This window comes from Pan troglodytes, chromosome 21 (genome assembly GCF_028858775.2).
Source record: "Pan troglodytes isolate AG18354 chromosome 21, NHGRI_mPanTro3-v2.0_pri, whole genome shotgun sequence".
In the NCBI taxonomy this organism is placed as follows: Eukaryota; Metazoa; Chordata; class Mammalia; order Primates; family Hominidae; genus Pan; species Pan troglodytes.
The window spans coordinates 10,274,308-10,294,825 of NC_072419.2; the positions used below are offsets into that span (position 1 = coordinate 10,274,308).

The 20,518-nt window shown below is 57.9% G+C and overlaps 1 protein-coding gene across 15 annotated transcripts; it reads right to left on the reverse strand.

Moving 5' to 3' along the window:
• Nucleotides 1–1,552: 1,552 nt before the first annotated feature.
• On the reverse strand, nt 1,553–15,638 carry ADAM33 (ADAM metallopeptidase domain 33). Of its 15 annotated transcripts, none has more exons than XM_016937369.4 (22): nt 15,449–15,636; nt 13,046–13,125; nt 10,638–10,714; nt 8,616–8,694; nt 8,363–8,439; nt 8,094–8,283; nt 7,809–7,874; nt 7,654–7,725; nt 7,335–7,501; nt 7,164–7,248; nt 6,943–7,085; nt 6,310–6,487; nt 6,126–6,215; nt 5,723–5,918; nt 5,466–5,574; nt 5,170–5,368; nt 5,008–5,085; nt 4,826–4,934; nt 4,595–4,742; nt 3,128–3,219; nt 2,881–2,952; nt 1,553–2,580 (listed from the first exon to the last, which is right to left on the reverse strand). In XM_016937369.4, the coding sequence occupies exons 1-22, from the start codon at nt 15,543–15,545 to the stop codon at nt 2,546–2,548; spliced, it is 2,439 nt and encodes an 812-aa protein (XP_016792858.1). In that variant the 5' UTR covers nt 15,546–15,636; the 3' UTR covers nt 1,553–2,545. The 15 variants fall into 15 exon arrangements, with proteins under 15 accessions (XP_016792858.1, XP_016792857.1, XP_016792855.1 ...); XM_016937368.4 differs by having other exon boundaries at nt 1,553–2,583; XM_016937366.4 differs by having other exon boundaries at nt 1,553–2,583; nt 3,128–3,261.
• Between the last annotated feature and the right edge of the window lie 4,880 nt (nt 15,639–20,518).

The window sequence follows — 20,518 nt, forward strand, 5'->3', positions numbered from 1 at the left end:
GTTGGCCCCATGCCAGCTCCTTTCTGCTGAGCTTCTCTTCTCCAGTTCTCCAGCACAGCCAGGTGATCCCGGGCTCCAGACAGGCCTCTCCCCCAGACTGGGGCCTCCCCTCTTAGAGCCCTCTTTCCTTCCCACGTGGCCTCCCCAGGGTTCGCCACTGAATGGGGAAGGGGTGGAGGGGGTGCTGGGCAGTCTTGGGGAATAGCCAAGAGGGCAGAGTTGGCCTCCCCAGGGTCCCTTGTAGCTGGAGTCCTGCGGGGTCTAGACACCCCCTCCTGAAGGGTAAGAGCGGGGGATTTATATTAACGTGTATTTTTAGAGTCTCCTTTTTTTTTTTTTTTTTGAGACGGAGTCTTGCTCTTGTTGCCCAGGCTGGAGTGCAGTGGCGCGATCTCAGCTCACTGCAACCTCCACCTCCCATGTTCAAACAATTCTCCTGCCACAGCCTCCCGAGTAGCTGGGATTATAGGCACGTGCCACCACACCAGGCTAATTTTTGTATTTTTAGTAGAGATGGGGTTTCACCACATTGGCCAGGCTGGTCTCAAACTCCTGACCTCAAATGATCCTCCCGCCTTGGCCTCCCAAAGTGCTGGGATTACAGGCATGAGCCACCATGCCTGGCCTTAGATTCTCTATTTTATGATGGTTTAACATCTCGGGGTGGGGGCTTGTTGGCTGGAGAGAAACTGCTTGATTCCTGGAGATCAGAAACAACTCATGCCTTTCATATGCAAACCGACCAATCTTGAGTCCATACACCAACCACCCCCTTCAAGGAACTCTCATACGAAACCAGTATTTCCCCTGCCCTAAACCAGCTCAGGGCCAGGCACCTACCCAGACAATTAGAGCCCAACCCCACGCCCCAAACCCCACCAGAATGATTCAAAATGCCAATCCTACCCTCTTCCCCTGGCCTGCCTTGCCTCCCCAGTGGAAACGGCACTGCGGGCTGTGGCCTGTGCCTTCCACTCGCTCCTGATTCTGTCCCTGGACCAAACCTAGTGCCTCCCCACTGTGGCCCTGCATGGTGGGAAACTGTGAGTAATAACTTCTTTCAACAGCATTGGCCTCTGTGTCATCATTCAGTCACCTTCATAAATTAAAATTTTGCAACTACAACTGAGGCAGGAGGGGGCTTTAGAGAGCACTCTCACCTGGCCCCTTGGGCTTGTGGAGTGGAGCCCGAGGTGAAGTTGCCTCCCTGCACTCAGTTTTGGGATGGTTTTGTTATGTGGCAACAGCTGGCTGATATAGGCCACTCAGCAGCTCTTGCATGAAGCAATGGGAGAATGTGAACGCCCAAGGGAGGCAGGAGTGACAGAGCAAAGAGGGTGTTCAAACTAGGCAACACTGTCCTGTGCCCAGACACATGCCTGGGGCTCTGGCTGCCATCTAGGCTCGGCCTGCCAGCCACCACCCTGCCAGCCACCACCCTGTCAGCCACCACCCCGCCAACCACCACCCCGCCAACCACCACCCCGTGTGGTCCTCAGGGCACCCCATGGGTTGAATTTACATACAGAAAAGACTAACCAAGGTCCAAGTGTAATATGTCTTTTTAAAATTTATTTTAGAGACAGGGTCTTGCTCTGTCACCCAGGCTGGAGTGCAGTGGTGCCACCATAGCTCACTGCAGTGTTGAACTCAGGCTCAAGTGATCCTCCTGCTTCAGCCTCCTGAGCAGCTAGGCCTACAGGTACACACCACCACGCCCAGCTAATTTTAAAATTTTTCTGTAGATGCGGTGTCTTGCTGTGTTGCCCAGGCTGGTGTGGACCTCCTGGCCTCTGGTGATCCTCCTACCCCGGCTTCCCAAAGTGCTGGGATTATAGGCATGAGCCACCACGCCTATAGCCAACATGTCTTTCTTTTGACTTCTACTTTGGTATCTTTTCTTAAATGGTTCCCTCTGTCCCCCCCACACACACAGAATGGGGGAGAGGCTGTCAGATTCTGAGCTCCAGAACCTCAGGTATAGCACTGGGATTGGGGGTGGGGGCTCAGGAACCACCTAGGGTAGAAGACAGGGTGGGAAGAAACAGGAAGGAAGGTCCCCAAAATTATGTTTGTTTGCAGAGGCCAGCCAGGCTCCAGGGGAGTGTGGACTCAGTCGAACCATAGGGCCCCAGGACCACTAGCTTCTGGCCAGCAGTCATGCCCTCCACAGAGCTGGGTCCGTGGAAATTGCATGTAGGAGACACACCAGACTCCCAGGACAGAGCCCTTTTGGGGTGGCCAGCACTACTCAGCCTCCACTGGTGAGGGAGGTCAGGGGCTGTGTGACCTTTGCTTCTGGGACTGATGGTTTATTGAGCTGGAGAGTGTGCCCAGCAGTGTTCTCCAGCCCTCAGGAACTTCTAATGTGGCTCTGGGTTCCTGGAGTGGGTGGGTCGAAGCTCCACTCGGGGAAGAAACTTCCAAGCTGCCTGCAGGTGCTGGAGGTCCAGCGATTCACTGGCTCTGCCCCTGCAGTTCAAGTTCCTGGAGTGGCTGTCAGTGGCCACCTGTCTTTAAATCTGTTCATTTTAGGAGCTACCTCTCACCAGAGGCAGGATCTTGGCATCTGGGCTTGATCTGCTGAGAATGAGGAGGCTATGTTGTCCCCTAAGGACTGGGGCCCCAGGCTGCAAGCTGTGTGGCAGGGAGCCCATCCTCACTCAGTGAGGACCAGTGATCCAGGAAAAGCCACAGCTTCTCCCTCCCCAGCCCAGGGGCTTCCAGCATCCTGGTCTCCATGATAACCAAGAGGTCATAAACTCATTTCCATAATAACCTGAGCCCAGAAACCTGATTAGGGGGCAGCAAACTGAGGGGTGGGAGAGGTGGGAGGGTGGGCGATGAGAGGGGAGGCTTTGAATCCAGGTCCCTGCCTACCTTGGGGGTCAGGCGAGACTGCTGGCAGAGGCTTCTCAGGGTGGCTGCTGGGCTCATGAGAGTTCTCAGGGTCTGGGAGAAATGGTGGAGGGTAAATGTTGTGAATATGGTCAGCAGGAGACCCTGGGGCTGGGGTGGGGCATAGGGGACTCAAGGTGACTGGGTGCTGCCCATCTGGAAGGAGGCAGGAGGCATGAGCCCTTCCCTTCTCCCTTCCCTCTCCACCTCCCCCTGGTGCCTCACTCACCCAGGGGCCAGGGCTGTCCAGTGGCTGTGGGGCCCAACTCCATGGGGTGAACGCCGCCCAGGGGGTGGTCCCTGTGTGGGCCATCTTTGGGGCTGAGCAACGTGGTAAGAGTCCAGGAGGTTGGCACAGTGATCCTGAGTGGGTTATTGCCTCCCCGCAGCATGGTGTCCAGCCCAGGGAGTTCTGCGTTTACTGAGTTTCTTGGGGCACCCATCTGCTCCAAGTCACCCTCTCAGCTCCCTTCCTGCTCCCTCTTCAGGGGAGCCTTGGGATCCAGGCTCCAAGTGAGCCTCATGCCCTCGGCTGGCACCTCCTCTCTCTAGTCCTAACATTTCCTCCAGGCTCTGGCACCACCCAGCAGCCTGGCAGTCTCCAGATGCTGGCATCGCTCAGCTTCCAAAGAACCTTGGATGTCCGCCCCTTCGGCAGCTATGTCTGCTCTCCTTGCCCCTGGGTACCCTGCTGCCCTTGATGATTCCAAGCCATCTTTGACTGTCCCCATCCCATCTCCCAGGGCCTTGTCATTTCCTGTGATGTTCCTTCAAAACATTCTTCCCTGCCCTGAGACTCCCACCTGGGGATGAGAAGCAGCCGTCGCCCTCTGCAGCGCCCCCTCTGTGCTGACACGCCAGGCTCTGGCCACCTTGCTCCTCTGCCCACAGACCCTCAATCATGACTCGCTTTGTCAGGGTCCCCTTAGCTGCCACCCGGGGCCCAGGTGGTGCCCTGCCCCTGTCTGTTATGCCCTCTGCCCCCATCTCTGGCCCAAATCATGCCATCTCCCTTGGCTTGCCCAGAGCACTCCCAAGACCAGGCTATGTCAGACATGGCCACAGAGTGCCTGCCCTGCCTAGGGCCCTGGTGCAGGGTGAGTCCTAGGACAGCCATGCTTAGTATTATGTGACTCCCCACTCCGCCACCACCCAGGTCACAGAGAACTGGGTTAAGGCAGGGCCCTGGCACAGGGGCAGCCAGCGCCGCAGCTGACCAGTGGTATGGAGTGAAAAGATGTGCTGGGCCCAGCATTTGGGAACTTCAAGGGGGTGACAGAGGTGATTTGTGCAGAGGAAGTGGCAAAGGGCTGAAAACTGGTGAGACAGAGGCTGGACAGGCCTCCGGGGGCAGCATGGTACAGGGACTGCAATCTGAGCCAGGGAAAAACAGGGCAAAGTCAAGGGTGAGGCAGCCAGCTGGTGGGAGAAGCAGGAGAGTGGACAAGAGGAGCTGTACTGGGAGGTAGAGGGCCATGCCTTGCGGTGCTGGTGGTGGGGCAGGGATCCACCCCCTTGCTTGACTGGGAGGCCACTGGAACCTCCTGTTCAAAGCTACTTCTTTCCATGGCCTCTGGGGCTGCTCTCTGCACCTGGGGGCAAGGCTGAGGGCCTGCCCCAGCTCCCACAGCCCCAGCAGAGCTCTGAGGAGGGGAACTGCAGGAGTAGGCTCAGGAAGCAGGCGCTCGGAGCCTACCCACTGCACGCAGGGTCCCTCCTGCAGCCCCAGCTGCATCGCTGCAGATGGGCTCCTGGGAGTCGGTAGCAACACCAGGCCAGGCCGGCCCCTGGGAGCAGAGGCAGCAGGACGCTGAGGAGCATGGCCAGCAGGAAGGTGTCATGGTCTGCGGGGATTGGGGGAAGGGGCGCTGAGTCCTGAGCAGGTGCACCACCCCAGCTCCTGCCCACATGCCCCCCACTGGCATACTTTCAGCCTGCACAGGGCCACTGTCCATGCTGCCACCAAAGCCTGGCTTGTCACAGAAGGGTGGAGCCCAGCCTGGAGCACAGTGGCAGTTATGGTTGCTATTGCAAACCTGCAGAGAAGAGAAGAGGAGGGTCACGCAGGATTAGGAACCCCAAGGTCACCCCCACTCCTCGGGCTCTCACCCCGTGGCTGTGGCAGGCAGTCAGACAGCGCTGAAGCTCCTGGAAGGCATTCTTCCTGCAGCGCCTGCTCTGGCACACCTACGGGCAGTGCACCAGGCAGTGAGGGGGACACTGGCCTGCGGGATTCAAATGGCAAGGAGGGGTCCGGTGGGCAGAGCTCACCATTCTAGGTCCACACTGGGTGCCTGGCTCTACCAGGCCCAGGCCAAGCAGGTCCAGCTGGGCACTGGGGAGTGCCAAGGCTCCCCGACAGGTCACTTCGTGGCCTTCTAGGTGAACGGTAGAGTCCACTGGCACCATGTGCGGTGCGAGCAGGCTGGGCTTTCCACCCTGGCACTGCAGCTTCCCACACAGGGCATCCCTGGGGAGGAAGTAGAGGGGGATCAACAGCTGCAGTACCCCCCTTCCCCAAACCCACTCCATAGCTTCTGCTCCCTCCACTCAGCTCCACTCCCTACCTCCCTGCACAGGGCAGGAAGTGGCCCTCGCTGTCCTGGCCGCAGTTTCCATGAGCATCTCCCGCAGAGTTCACCACCTGGAAACAGGCCTCGGGAGCTGGATGGGAGCCTGAGGAAGCATGGGCCAGGCTGGGGGCAGCTCGGAGAGGGGCCGCGCTCAGCGGACCTCAGTTTCCCCTGCCCATCTTCCCCACAGTAGAAAACTGGCCCCACCAGAGGATGGGGGGCAGGGTGCAAGGGTGCTCGTGTCCTCTCACCAGGCCCCCAGAGCTGCTGGCACTGCTGCTCCAGCGTGGGACATGCGCCATCCCAGCAGTAGCCACTGCCCCTGGCACAGGGTGAGCCGTCCAGTAGGTAAACGTCTGGGGGACAGTGGGAGGAGGTGCCCGTGCAAAACTCAGGGAGGTCACAGTCACCCATGGCCTGGCGGCACAGCGCTCCAGCCGGCTTCAGCTGCGCAGGTGAGGGGTGGTGGGGAAGGCAGAGAGAGGCCACGTGCAGTGAGAGGTCCATGTCGAGAGCGCGGCTCGGAGCTGGGGGAGCCAGGCCTACCCAAGCCCAGCACCCAACGGGGGAACCTGAGGGCACCAATTAACTAAGGCCAACAGGCCGGCTCCCAAGCTCCCCGAAACCCTCACCCTGAACCTTCCATGCCCTCACCAGGCAGTGCACGCAGCAGTCTCCGTGGGCGCACTGGGCCCCCGGGCGCAGCGAACAGTTGTGAGCAAAGCAGCAGAGGTCGCGGCACTCCTGGGACCAGAAAGGCAAGAAGGGACCAGGTGACGGCGCAGCGCCCCAGACCTGAGCGGAGAGGGCAAGTGGGGGCCGGGCGAGCCGACTTAACCTGGCCAGAGCCGCAGTCACACTCCTCGCCCGCTTCCACGAAGCCGTTCCCGCAGAGCGCCGGCGGCACCGGGAGTCCGGGGTCCGGGGCATTGGAGAGGCAAGCGCCGCCCCCCTTGCGGAAGAAGGCGCGCAGCTGGCGGCGGCTGCAGGCGCTGAACACGCGCGGAAACGGGTGCCTACCGGCACGGGGAGGGCATTGGGCATGGAGGGACAGTCCCCCAACCCCCGCGCTTCTCTGATCCCCACCCCTGGGCTTGGCTACAGCCGCCAGATGCGCAGAGCCCAGAGAGGGGAAGTAACCCGCGCAAAGTCACACAACAAGCGGGACAGGGGACGATGTGGCCCCAATAGTGAGCAGCCCGGGACCCAAGGTGGAATCGCGACCCGACGGTGCTCCTCCCGGTGTAGGAGTAACCTCGCCAGGTTACTCGGAAAATAATCTTCATACCGTTGAGAATCCACTTTGCCTGAGCTTCTTCCCTTTAAGCCTCATAAACCACCCTGAAGCGGACACTATGATCATTATCCCCATTTTACAGAAGAGGAAACTGAGGGACGACCAAAGAAACGCAGCGGAGGAAGTCCCCAGGACTAGCCGCCCCGCCGCAGCCCCGACCCCCCACCCGCGTACCCGGTGGCCGCAGCCATGACGCAGCCTCCGGACTCGGCCGCAGCCTCCACGCAGCAGCCGTCGGGGTCGTGGCTGAGGCCGAGGCTGTGGCCGATCTCATGGGCCATGGTGGCTGCGGCGCCAATGGGGAGCTCCGAGTGGTCCTGGGGGGCCGTGGGAGGGCGGTCACTGCGGCCGTAGAGTCTCCTGTCTCTCCCCTCGCCCCCGCCCGCGGGGCTCACCGTGCTCACGCCTCCCGAGCTCTCGGCGCGGCACATGCCCTCGACGGGCGCCAGGCCCACTGTGGCGCCCTGGAAGGCGCGGCCCCTGGGGGCGGAGTGCGGCGTGACCAGGCGGGGCCAGGAGGTGAGGCCGCCCCACCCGGGACCCGCGTCCGGGTCAGAGGCACCCACGTGAGCAGCTGCGCGGAGTCGTGGGGCCGCTGCGCCCACAGCCCCCGGCGCCACTGCAGGAAGGCCCAGAGCGTGGCGTTGGCGTCCTGCGTGACGCGGCTGCGGTCCCGCTCGGTCCACACTTCCAGGCCGGCCAGCACCACCTGAATGTCCAGAGTCCTGAGAAGCTGAGGGCGAGGCGGGGCTGAAGCCGGGACAGGGCGCCCCATCGCGCCGGTGGTCCTTCGTGGGGCGCCCTTCCTCTTCCCCAAACCCCACCAGCACCTGCCTGTCCTGCCGCCGCCACCCCTATCACCGCTCTCTCCCCGCCGCCCCCAACCTGGTCCACGTAGTTGGCGACTTCCAGGAGACGCTGTTTGGTGTGGTTCAAGTTTCGGTGCCGAGTCAAGAACTGGGAAGGCAGAAATCCCGGTGGCCTGAGGGGCTGAGCTGGCCCCATCCCTGACCCCGCCAACCCCTGGGGTCTCTCCTCACCAGGGTGTGGTCTGCCACAATGTACAGTTCCAGGTACTTCCGGGTCCTGCGCGCTTCTCGCCTGTCCTGCGGAGGTGCAAATGGGGACCCTGAGTGGAAGCTGCTGGGCTTGAGCCCTGACCACCAACCCCAGCTCCCAGAAGGAAGTTTAACATGTTTTCTGGAACTTGTTTCTTCAGACTCCAATAAAAATACTGGGACTCGAGGCCTGTGAATTCCTGTCTCTTCTGATTTGGAGGGCTATAGATACAGCATTCCCACTCCCATCCGATCGATGCCCCTGACCCTGCTCTGGGGACCACCAGGAAGGCTGGTCATGCCCGCTTTGTTCCCAGGATCCCTGTGGCCACAGGCTCCTTTCCAGGTGAGAAGCTGCTCCATCCGAAAGATCTTGTGGGTTGAGAAGTCCTTGGAGCCCCGGGGTGGCCAGGGACGCAGATAATAGCTGGCATTCCTGCTGAGGGTGATCAGGCCACTAGGGTGCAGAGGGGTAGGAGCGGGTGTGAGGGAGCTCTTTCCCCATCCCAGGCCCAGCCTCCTCTCCCAGAGCTCACCTCATCCCAGAGCAGGTGCAGAGGACTACCCAGGAGTCGGGGAAGCCCCTTACTCGCCCTTGGTAGTGGCAATGATCCTAGGGAGGAAGGGGCCAGCCCCAAATCTCAGTCAGGGCTGGAGCAAGAGGGGCAAGAGGGAGGGTGTGGTAGGAGCTGGCTCCAACCTCCCCTTAGGAATGCAAGGAGGAGTAGGGGTAGGAATGGTGGGGGGTACCTCTGGGGGTGCATCCCAGAGCCCATGGAAGCATCTCACCGTGTGGTTGGGGGCCAGCACCACTGGCTGCCCATCTGGGCTGTAGTGGGTTTCTATGTATCCTGGGGCCAGCAGCCTGCTGAGAGGGGGTGTTACAGGGAACACTGAATTCAGCTTCCTCCTGCCTCCTCCAGGATGTCTCCCAGCCTTCCTCCCTAAATGCTAATGGAGCAGCTTTATGAGTGAGACACTCACAGTGTGTCTTAGGGAAGGGACAGGAGCAATGGTGACTTGCTCAGATCAGAAACTCTTGGGGCTAGAGGAAGGAGCCTTGGTGATGGCTTAGTTGTGGGAGGTGTGAATATGGGAAGCACCAGGGAGGACACCAGGGAGGAGTGGGAATAGGGGAAGAGTTTGTGGTTCCCAGGGGACCTGCAGCAGGCAGCAGGATCCACAGGTCGGGAGGGGAGGAGTCAGGAGACACTGCCGAAGAATGGGACTTGGAGTTGGGGAAATGCGGTGACCTCCCCCAGTTCCCCTGCCTGCTGCCCTCCTTTGTTGGGCATCTGGTCGACCCTCTTGCCCCCACCTGCCCTAGATCCTTGAAATATTTTCCTCAGACTTCTAGACCCCACATACCTCCCACCTGTCCTTCAGTGATTGATGCTCACCCCCTGCCTCCAGAGAAAACAGAATCGCCACCTGCCCACGCTGCTTCCACCCTCCCTGCCTTCTCCACACCCACTCTGGTAATGATTCCATTTTCAGGCTCCATCTCAACAGGATCTTTCCCACATGGATGGATCAATCATAAGTCAATCTGTCTTCTTTAAAGAAAATCCTTAACCCAACCTCACCTTGGCCTCATTACCTCCAGACCACCCCCTAATGATGGCTGCTTCCCCCCTCCCAGGCATTCCACCACCTGCCCCAGCTCTGCCCCCGACCCCTGCCCCACACACACCCACCACCCTAGGAGGTAGGTGATGTGACCACCCCATTGAAAGGGTAGGGACGTTGGGAAAATATGGTTGGGCACAGTGGAACTAGAGTTTGTTCCCGGTCCATCCGACTCCAAGAGGGAGAATAAAATACGTGTCAAGTGCTCAGGACAGCGCCTGCGGTCAAGCACTCAGTAGGTGATATATACTGATAACATAATCTGGGTGGTTTTAAGAGCCTGCGCTCCAGCTCGGACACCCACCCCACCCAGCCCAAGGCACCTTCCTGAGCACAGGTCTGCCTGTCCCTTCCCCAGCTCAAAATCTTTGGCTCTGGATGGTCCAGGACACTGAGCACTAAAATGGCCTTCTGTGATCTGGCCCTCCTGGGACTCCCCAAATTCATTCCCCCCTGCTCCCCTCCCTGTAGATGGAGACCTTCCAGGCAGGTCAGACAAACTGCTGCCCCCAAATGTAGCCACTGCATCTTTTTCTTTTTTCTTTTCTTTTCTTTTTTTTCTCTTTTTTTGAGACGGAGTCTCACTCTTTGCCCAGGCCGGAGTGGTGCAGTGGTGTGATCTTGGCTCACCACAACCTCTACCTCCGGGGTTCAAGCGATTCTCCTGTCTCAGCCCCCTAAGTAGCTGGGATTACAGGCGCCGCCACCACGCCTGGCTAATTTTTTGTATTTTTAGTAGAGACGGGGTTTCACCATGTTGGCAAGGCTGGTCTCAAACTCCTGACCTCAGGTGAGCCGCCCGCCTCGGCCTCCCAAAGCCACCGCATCCTTGTCCCTGCCATTCCCTTAGCCTGGAGTGCCGGCTCATCTTTTCCCTCTAGGATTTCTTTAGACTCAGCATATCTTGCAAATGTCCACTAGGTGGTGCTCACTCATCTCCAGCAGGGAGCTAACAAGCCGCTCCTGGGGTTGAGAGGGCGGAGGTGCCCCACAGCGGGGCTGACAGCCTCAGCGGTCCTCTTCAGCCTCCAGGGAGCCAGCCACAGGCCTGCGTGACTCTCCCTGTCATCCGCACCCTCTCTGGGGTCCTCTGCCCATCCAGCCACCCGCACAGATCTGTGTCAGTCCCTGCCCCGCAACACTGATCCCCTCCTCCCAGCCCTACCCCAGCCTGGCACTCACTGGTTCTTCTCCAGCTCAAGCAGGAGCTCCTGGCCTTCAGCCTCCAGGGCCACCAGCCCCATGTCTGGCTTCGAGACCTGGGCAAGAAAGAGTGTGGAGCTGAGATGGTGGCCTCCAGGCCTCCTGCCTGCCAGGGAGTAGGTGGCCTGTGGAGCCGGCTGGGGAGGAAGTTCTTGGGGAGAAAATGGGCTGGGGAGTCAGCAGGACCCCCCACATACTATGGAGGGCATGGAGGAGGTGAGAACATACAAAGATGTTCCCAAACTCAGGATGTTTGCAGTCCTGACAACAGCCACTTGGAAGGGCGTTGGCACAGCCTGCCAGGCGCACCAACATCCTCCCTAGAGACCAGAGGTCCCAGAAAGGTGCCCCTCCCCTGGCCCGCCCTCTTCTTTCATGCCCAGAAGGGGCATCAAAAGCAGGGGAAGACAGAGGGGTGCTGAGGACATTATGGGGGCATCGGGTAGCCATGGTCAGGGCCTCCTCAGAGCCTCTGCTACCTGAGGCTCGTTTCCAAATGAGCTGCTGCTCATTCCCTATAGAATTCAAATTTTACTCCTCCACTTCCAATTTTGGCAAACTGCTCCCTCTTCCAAAGTTTTCCTGGGCCTCCAGCAGCCCCCGTCCCTCCTGCTCCGACACCTGCTTCACTGGACCCATGAAGTAAACGTGGACGCCATTCCAGCCAAGAGAGCACACTGGCTCTCAGCTAGGTGTCAGGAGGCTGGCTTGGCCGGCCAGCCCTCTCTCCTTCCCCCACCCTCTTGGCGTCTCCCACCCTGTGGGAACACCCCACTTCCCCCTTGTCCACTCAGCCTGGCTGGGGGCCCAGAGTTGGAGCCGGCCCAGGAGCTTCCTGGGAGGCTGCTGTGCCTTCGGAATGTTTAACCCCCGACTCCTTTTCTCCAAAAATGCACTGGCCTGGGGCCCTGTCCAAGGGTCTCAGAGTCTTTGGAGGGAGTTCTTCCTTCGCAAGTGGGGAGCAGATGGTCCTTGCCTCCCTGGCCACAGGCCCCACAAGGCCTCCAGCATGAGCTCATGAGGCTGGAATGCCACTTGCTTTATTGGGGAAAGGTCTGCACTGGGAAAAAGGCCATACTCGAGGTCCCTGTTCCTCTGCAGCCCCTGCTATCTTTACTCTTGCCCTCCTGGTACCCTGCCCCTTGATATATACCCCTCATCTTGAAATGTGAGTGTTTCCTGCCTGTTGGAGGGGATACCTAGCCTCTACTCTTTCTTCTGTACCATCTTGGCAGGCTTCCTGGGGGCAGGGGCCCACCGTTGGGGGAAGCAGAGCCCCTTTGGGGCTCTCCTCTTGGTCACAGCCCAGGCCAGACAGACAGGGAGGCCCAGAGACAGAGTGACCCCAGTGTGTGTCCAGCCTTCCCCTCCTGGGGATGGGGAGGGCAATCTCAAAGCTCAGGCCAGTGCTGTGCTTGACCAGTGGAATGGGGGCCTTATGGGCCTAGGGGATCCCAGTGAGGGCCCTGGGTTGGGAGCTGCTGGGTCTCTGGGGGCCTCTCAGCCTTCATGGCAATGCTCCCCTGCCTTCCCTCTTGCTGGATTTGGACAGTAGGGCTGACAATTCCAAACAAAGAGGGCTCTCTAGGAGGGGCAGGGGTGTAGCCAATGGTTTAAAATCGTTCAGACCTTAGGGGGTCTCAGGCTCCCAGCCTAAAGAGCTGTGTGACCATGGACAATTTCCCCAAGCTCTCTGGGCTTCCGTTTGCCCCTCTGTAAAATGAGCATATCAAGGCTACTGCCCTCTTAGTTCGCAGCACAGATATTATGGCACAAACAGATGGGGCATGGTTATTCTGGAAGCGTGTGAAGGGCGGGATTGGGAAGAGGCTGGGGCAGAGCGTCCTGCAGAAGAAGCACATGGGGTGGTCTTACATCTGGGGGGCACCAGGAGAGTGACCACTGCCCCCCCCATACCAGAAGTGGATTCCACAGGAGCCAGTGAGGCTGAAGGTTCAGGCCTTCGTGGCAGGGCCCTGAGAGGGACAGCAGTGTGTCCACAGGGTCACATGTTCTGGTCAACTTTGCAAAAGGTTTTCTTTTTGGTGCTTTTTTTTTTTTTTTTTTTAGAGGCTCCTGAAAAGCTTCAGGACCCACAAACTCTGGACCCATTTCTGCCTGGTGGGGGTGGGGGTGGCCCAGATCATCCAGGGAGGGAGGGAAAGAGGGAGGTGGGGTGGAGGAAGCTGAAATGACTTCCATGTGTGCGGGCTCACGAGATCTAGATGTCCAAACCCACTTGAGGGGCAGGGGAGGCAGGGGCCTATAGGAGTAGTGACTTGGTGGTTCTGGGGACCCCAGCAAAACTAGAAGCTGTAATGTAGGGAGAGACAAAAGGGCTGGGAGGTTCAGGGCCCCTGTGGAGGGCGGGGAGACATGGCACTGACCGGCTCCTCCAGGCTGACGGCGCGCCAGGGTTGTCCATCCAGGACCCAGTGCGGGGTGACTGGCTGCCCAGGGATATGTCCTGGAGTGAAGACAGAGCACAGGGTGAGGGGGACCTGAGGAACACAGGGGCATGGGACAAAGCAGAGGGAGGGGGTTAGAGGACATCCCCAGGGAGGCACTGGAGGCCTTTCGGGGCAGACTTCACCTTCAACACGCGTGGGCTCAGCCTGGAGAAGGAGGGACGCCCATGGGCATCCTTGGATCTGAGGAGCTATCAAGGAGGAGGAAAAGAGAAGGCTGGAAAGGGACAGCTCAGCTGGGGACACGGGAGTCCCCTGACCTTTGTCGGGGGGCAGGCTTGGGCTCGGCGATCACAAGGAAGAGGCCAAGGCCGCCAGTGCAGAGGGGAAGGAAAGAGCGCGGCAGCCTTAGGGATTTTTAGATGGGCAGCAGATGCTTTTAGGGTGAGAGATGTACGAAGAGAGGACACTTGTGCCCCCCCCATCATCTGAGAAAAACAACAGCCAGATGTTGCCTTGCGAGGTCCACCTTGCCCACAGCTCCCTCGGGGACTCTGTCCTGGTGGCAGGGTTTTGGTACCCTGGCCCAGAAGGCCCCTCCTCATCTCTTCAAGGGGAGGGGACGCTTCCGGACGGAGCCTTGGTGCTCCCTGGCCGGGTGTGCCTAAGGGGGCTCTAGGAGGAATCCCAGAGCCAAGCATTACTCAGAGGGCGCCTGGAATGTTCCCCTGGAATGCTCCCAGCCCTCCACTGGCCCCAACCACTCTCACAGGCCCGCCCTGCAGGAGCCAGGCCCCAGGCACCCAGAGCCTGCAGCAACCCTCCTTCCCCCGGTACCCAGTCCCAGCTCTCAGAACAGACAGCCTCCCCCCTCCACGCAGCCCTGGCCTCAGTCCTGCTGGGCTGATGGCTGCCTGTGGAAGTGACTCAGCTCCTGCTAGGCCACCCCAACTCCTTTTTTCTCCTCCACCTTCTCTCTCAGACTACAAACATCAAAGACCCTTCCTCCAAGAAGCCCTCCTTGATTGGATGAGTGAATTGCCATCAGGCAGATGAGGGCTGAGAGGAGTCTGCCACCTTGGAAAGGAGGCTAGAGGGGCCAGTGCAGGGAGGGCTCTGAGTGGATGTGGGGGAGGGGAAGGAGGGGAGGTCTCTCAGCCCAGAGAGCACTTAACTGAGAGTAGAGAACCAAGCTTCGCTGCTCCTAGGCCTCTAAGGGTTTGGGGAAGAGGTAGGGTGGGCCCGGGCACAGGTGTGGTGTGGGTGCAGTGTGGTGTGTGGGTGCTCTCCGCATGGCCTTGCACGCACGTGCTGGCCACGGGCACCCTGACCCCAATGAGGGAGAGAGGGGCAGAGCTGGAGCTGGAGCTGGAGCTCTGGTGACCGGGTGGATGGGAGTGGAACCCGAGGGAGCCAGGCTGGTATTGGGCACATAGACGCCCCTCTCCCAGGGGTCCCATCACCTCCCCTGGCCCCAGGATAGGGCTCAGAGGGGAGGGAGCAGTGGACCGCCTGGGGCCAGAACAGACCAGGCCCCTGTACCTGTTTGGTCCCCACACAGTGCTGTGGAAGCCACCGCCCAGTCTGCATAGCCCAGCCCAGCCCCGCATGCCTCCTCCCTGGTTGCCCTCCCTGTTCCCGGCCAGGCACTTGCTGTGCAGGACTGGCTAATCCTCCCACCCGCTTGCAGAGGTTGTTCCAGCCCCATCTTAACATCTTTGTTTGGAGGGGTTACCCCGAGGAGACAGCTGCAGTCTTCCCAGAGCACTGCTAAACAGACACCTTCTATCTGGAGAGGCCCTTCTCTATCTCACCAAACAAGGCAACAATATAAACAACATACACACTGCCCTGCCGCCCTGGGAGGAGGGACGAGGGGTGAGCAGGGTGGAGGCCACAGCTAGTTCTGCAGCCTGAGAGCAAAGCAGGGACTCTGGGGAACTCTTGGGCATGGAGGCTTCCGAGAGGATGGAGCCCCGCTGAGTCCTAAGGGGTGGAGGTGCAGGAGCGGGTCACACGGTGGCCTGCGGATGGAAGCTGGTTGTGCGAGCGAGAATCCAGGCAGAGGGGGCTACGGCTACGGGCTGGGGGCTGGGCTGCCCCCGAGGGGGAGGGAGCCATGCCCTCTGCTTTGCCAGCGGAGTGGCAGCCGGGCAGTGTGGGCAAGTCCGGGCCCGAGGCCAGCCCAAGCACACTTGAGCGTCCCTGGGCAGGTCCCACGGAGACCCCCCCAAACAGTCCCCACGCCCTGACCTACTGGCCGTATGGTGCCGGGGCCGTGAGACCCTCCGCGCGCTGACCCGAGCTCTGAGCAGAACCCATCCCCGCCACCACCACCTGGCCTAGCCTGCCCCTCAGGGCGCACCCCGCCCGCGTCCTCACCTTGAAGCACCCCGGCGCTTGGCACTGGCCAGAGCAGCAGCAGTAGTAGCAGCAGCAGCAACGGGGTCCCCCGAGCTCTCCGGGGCCTCCAGCCCATAGCTGTGAGCTCCTCGGCCTCTAGGCAGCGGCTCGCAACTCCGGCTCCGCCCAGGCTGGATGGCGGCCGACCCACGCCCCGTGCAGCCCCAGGCCGCCGCCTTCGGACCTTCCCGCCCCCACCTCCCACCGCCCGCCCTCGCTCCCGCCCCCCCTCCCCGCCAACCCCGCTCGGAGCCTGGCCAGGGGCCCCGACGGCGCGCGCCACGGGGGAGCCGGGTCGCCACTCCCGGACCGCCGCCCCTCGAGGGGGTGGAGCTGGGCGGAGGAGGGAATCCGTGCGGCCCCTCGGACGACCGGCCCGAGCCGTCCCTCCCCGTCGGTCTCAGAGGGCCTCTACTCCTGAGAGGAGGAGAGAACCGCTGGGAAGGTTCTTGGAGGACCGCGGCGTGGTGGGATGAGGCGGTGGGCAAAGGCCGCCTCTCGCTGCTGAAGTTGGCCCCAGGAGCGCGATCTTCCGTGGTCTCCTGGGGCCAATCTCTGTCCCCTCCTTGCTACCCGTCCTGCCCCGAGGGTACCCTGGCGGAGGTTGAGTCGGGTCATCCACCTGCACTGGGTGCCCCCAAGGATAGGAAGGTTCAGGCAACCGGCTGCCGCTGTCTTGGGGGCTTCATTGCTGGGCAAAGGGGATGCAGCAGACGGAGACAACCTTTCTTCCCTGGCGGCGGCCAGAGGGCAGAATTGTATAAAAGCTGCAGACTCCCAGACCTGGGAGACCCTTTCGGCCTCAGTAACATCTGTTTCATGTTTTAAAGTTTTGTTTTCCTACTCGGTGCAAATTTGGATGAGATGTTAACTTTTTTTTTTTTTTTTTTTTGAGATGGAGTCTCCCTCTGTCGCCAGGCTGGAGTGCAGTGGCACGATCTCGGCTCACTGCAACCTCCGACTCCCTGGTTCAAGCGATTCTCCTGCCTCAGCCTCCCGAGTAGCTGGGATTACAGGCACGCGCTACCACCCCCAGCTAACTTTTGTATTTTTAGCAGAGACGAGGTTTCACCATTTTGGCCAGGATGGTCTCAATCTCCTGATCTCGTGATCCACCCGCCTCGGCCTCTCAAAACGCTGGGATTACAGGCGTGAGCCACCGCGCCCGGCCGGAGATGTTAACTTTTAAGCAAATCTTTTTTTTTTTTTTTTTTTTTTTTTTTTTTTTTGAGACAGAGTTTCTCTCTTGTTACCCAGACTGGAGTGCAATGGCATGATCTGGGCTCACTGCAACCTCTGCCTCCCAGATTCAAGTGATTCTTCTGCCTCAGCCTCCCGAGTAGCTGGGATTACAGGCATTCGCCACCACGCCCGGCTAATTTTGTATTTTTAGTAGAGATGAGGTTTCTCCATGTTGGTCAGGCTGGTCTCGAACTCCCGACCTCAGGTGATCTGCCCGCCTCGGCCTCCCAAAGCGCTGGAATTACAGGCATGAGACACTGCACCCAGCCTACTTTTAAGTAAATCTATTTGTTTTTGAGAATTTGGAATGTAGTAATTTGGTTAGTGAAAGTTCGAGCAGTGAGAGAAACCTACATTCACATATCTCAAAATCAAAAAGTACAGAAAGCGTAGGGAAAAGTCTCCGTGCTCTTAGCCCTCCTCGCCAACAGGAAACCAATATGATTAGTTTCTTTCATAGGCTTTTAGATTATTTTTTGCACACTCAAGACAATACAGACATATATTTTTCTCTTATTAACATTTTTCTGCACTTTGATTTTCTTTTTTTTTTTTGGTCGCTTAATACACCTTAGATATCAGTGCATTTAGAGGCCCTTGTTGTTCTTATGATTATTATTTAGAGACAGGGTCTCACTCTGTCACCCACGCTAGAGGGCAGTGGCCTGATCATGCCTCATTGCAGCCTTGAAATCCTGGGCTCAAGGTATCCTCCCACCTCAGCCTCCTGAGTAGTTGGAACTACAGGCACACGGCACCAGGCCCAGCTAAAATTTTTAATTTTTCTGTAGACAGGGGGTCTCACTTTGTTTCCCAGGCTGGTCTCAAACTCCTGGTCTTGGCCAGGCGCAGTGTCTCATGCCTGTAATCCCAGCACTTTGGGAGGCCGGGGCGGGCAGATCACTGGAGGTCAGGAGTTCAAGACCAGTCTGGCCGACATGGTGAAACCCCATCTCTACTAAAAATACAAAAATTAGCCGGGCATGGTGGTGAGCGCCTGTAGTTCCAGCTACTTGGGAGGCTGAGGCAGGAAAATCGCTTGAACTCAGAAGGTGGAGGTTGCAGTGAGCCGAGATCGTGCCATTGCACTCCAGCCTGGGCAACAAGAGCGAAACTCCGTCTCAAAAAAGAAAAAGAAAAAGAAAAAGAACTCCTGATCTTAAGTGATCCTCCTGCCTCAGCTTCTCAAATCGCTGGAATTACAGGAGTGAGTCACCACACCTGCCCAGCTACGAGATTATTACTTATTATTACTACTTTGGATTTTCAAATCAACTTCATTAAGGTATAATTTACACACAATAAAATGCACTTATTTTAAGGGGCCAGTAAGATGAGTTTCGATAAGTGTATATAACTACATAAGCATCACTATAATGCAGACACATTCCCTCACCCACAGAAAGAGCCCTGTGCCTTTCCAGCCAAACTTCCCCACTCCCAACCCCAGACAAGCACTGATCTGTTGTTCTCTGTCTATAGATAAGTTTTGCCTGTTCTAGAATTTCGTATAAATGGAATCATGCGGCATGCGCTCTTCTGTGTCTGGCTTCCTTCCCTCTTTCCGATGTTTTTGAGATTCATTTACACTATTTTGCATATCAACAGTTTGTTCCTTCGTATTGCTGAATAGTGTTCGGTGGTTTGAGGGAACCACAGTTTCTCTACTCACCAGTGCACCATAGGGTTATTTTCCAGTTAGGGGCTCTTATAATTGGAACTATATTTGCACAGAGAGAGAGAGAGGAAGAAAGAGGGAGAGAGATATTTATTATAGCAATTGGCTCACGTGATTATGGAGGCCAAAAAGTTCCCGAATCTGCCATCTGCAAGCTGGAGAACGAGGAAAGCCAGTGGTGTGATTCAGTTTGAGTTCAAAGGCCTGAGAACCAGGAGCACCAGTATGGAGGTGGCTCGAGCTCAGAACAAGTTGGGGACAGGAAAGCAGAGCAGCGCCCCAGAGCAGCCCCTCAGCGACACCTCTTCAGTAAAGCAAGGCTGAACACAGAGGGGCTGGCTTCAGTGTGGATGTCAGGCACAGAAGGCAGCTCGAGGAGCTACTCTGGCGTTCTTGCTTACTGGTATTCTTACCTCGAACTGGCCAACTCCTACTTAAACTGCAGGCCATGGCTTTAATGTCCTGTCATTCAGAGGCTGTCCCTTACCCAAAGCCAGGTTAGCATCCCCTGACTGACACTTCTCCCTGCAACACGTTTCAGAAGGCCCTGTAGTCGTCCACTTCCCTGTCTCTCTCCCCAAGCTCCTGAGCTCCATGTGGTCTGGGAATATGTGTGTTGCTCACTTCCTAGCACAGTCAGTGCTAATAACTGACTGTAGAGGGGACGCAGTCGAAAAGCCACATGGGGATCAGAGTCATCCTTACACAGTTGACACCTCCCAAACCCAGATGAGCTGTGTCCAAGTGCAGGTCAGAGGAATTTTCTGCCGAAGTCTCTGAGAAAGGGTTTATTTACATTTTGAGGTTGCAGGGGAGGAGATGAGGCCATCAAACCAAAGCTGAGGAAGAGGGATCCTAGGATACACCGAGCAGCTCCGGGGGCGCCTGACAGCACCTGGGAAAGATGGCTTCTCCACTGGCTTGTTGGCGTCACCCTCCAGAGGGGCATCAGGAAATGTCCTGGGAACCAGGCAAACCAGTGAGCGTTAACCCTTAGAAGTGCTTGGCATGGGTGACACCCACCATCTGTAAACACGACTCCTCCCAAGGAGTGATGCAGAACAGGATGTCTGAGGGAGGCACTCCGACTCCAGCCTTCAGAGATCGCCAGGGTGGCACCTGGTGACGACAGGCTGATGCTTGGGTGCCCCAGAAAAAGTCATGTGTGTGAATGGGGGCCCCAAAGCCAACGCTTCATCCCTGACAGCCTGGTGCATTTAGAGCGGAACTTTTTGTCCCTTGGCAAGGTGGGTGGAATTTCAGGTTCATAGGGCAAGGGTATTTTAGCTTTAATAGATATTGTCAAACAGTTTTCCAAAGTCATTGTACACACTCTGTGATTCTACTTATGTAAAGTTTAAAAACAGGCAAATCAAATCTATGGTGTTCGAAGTCAAGACAGTAGTTACCCTTGTGGGGGCTGCAACTGGTACAGGGTGTAAGGGGGGACTGTAGGATGGTCTGTTTCTTGATCTGGATGTGTTCGCTTTTGGAAAAGTCCTTGAGTTGCATTTATAATGTGTGAACTTTTCTGTATGTTACACTTTAATTAAATGTACAAAAAGTCTCAGGAGGCCTCAGACCACTGGAAGCAGACACAACTAACCCCTCTGAGAGCCCTCCAATCCAAGATGGACATATGTCCCCTTGGAAGTATGCAGAAGCAGGTGAAGACTCCTAAGCCGGATATTCCCAAATCCCCCCAGTAGCCGCAGCTTCAGCAGCTGCTTATGGTCCTCCCTACACCCTCTCTTCCCCAGACAGCCCCCAAACATCTGGCTGCATTTGACTTGCTCTCTCCCTGTCCCACCTCTGGATTTAGCCCATGTTCTCCACGCTCCCCACTGTCAGCAATGTAGACAAGACAAACGCTTAGTTCACGTGCCCACCTACTGCGTGCCATGCACGGGGCTGGTCATTGTGGGTGGCAAATGTGAGCAACACACGAAGCCTCAAGGAGCAGAAAGGGACACAAATCACTTCAGCATAAGGTAATTTGTGATAAATGTCATGTAACTTGCAGGCCCTGGCCCCCTCCTACAGATGGTGTCTAAGAATAAACCCCACTAACATGTGACTCCTCTGTTCTAGCCCAGCTGTTTGGGTTGCAAGAAAGAGACTCACTCCAG

Coding starts and splice junctions, on each gene's coding strand:
- ADAM33 (XM_016937361.4), bottom strand. CDS start 15,545: ATGGGCTGGAGGCCCCGGAGAGCTCGGGGGACCCCGTTGCTGCTGCTG. Junction 7,249..7,334: donor GACTCCGCGCAGCTGCTCAC/GTGGGTGCCTCT, acceptor CTCCGCCCCCAG/GGGCCGCGCCTTCCAGGGCG. Junction 5,086..5,169: donor CCCAGTGTGGACCTAGAATG/GTGAGCTCTGCC, acceptor CACTGCCCGTAG/GTGTGCCAGAGCAGGCGCTG.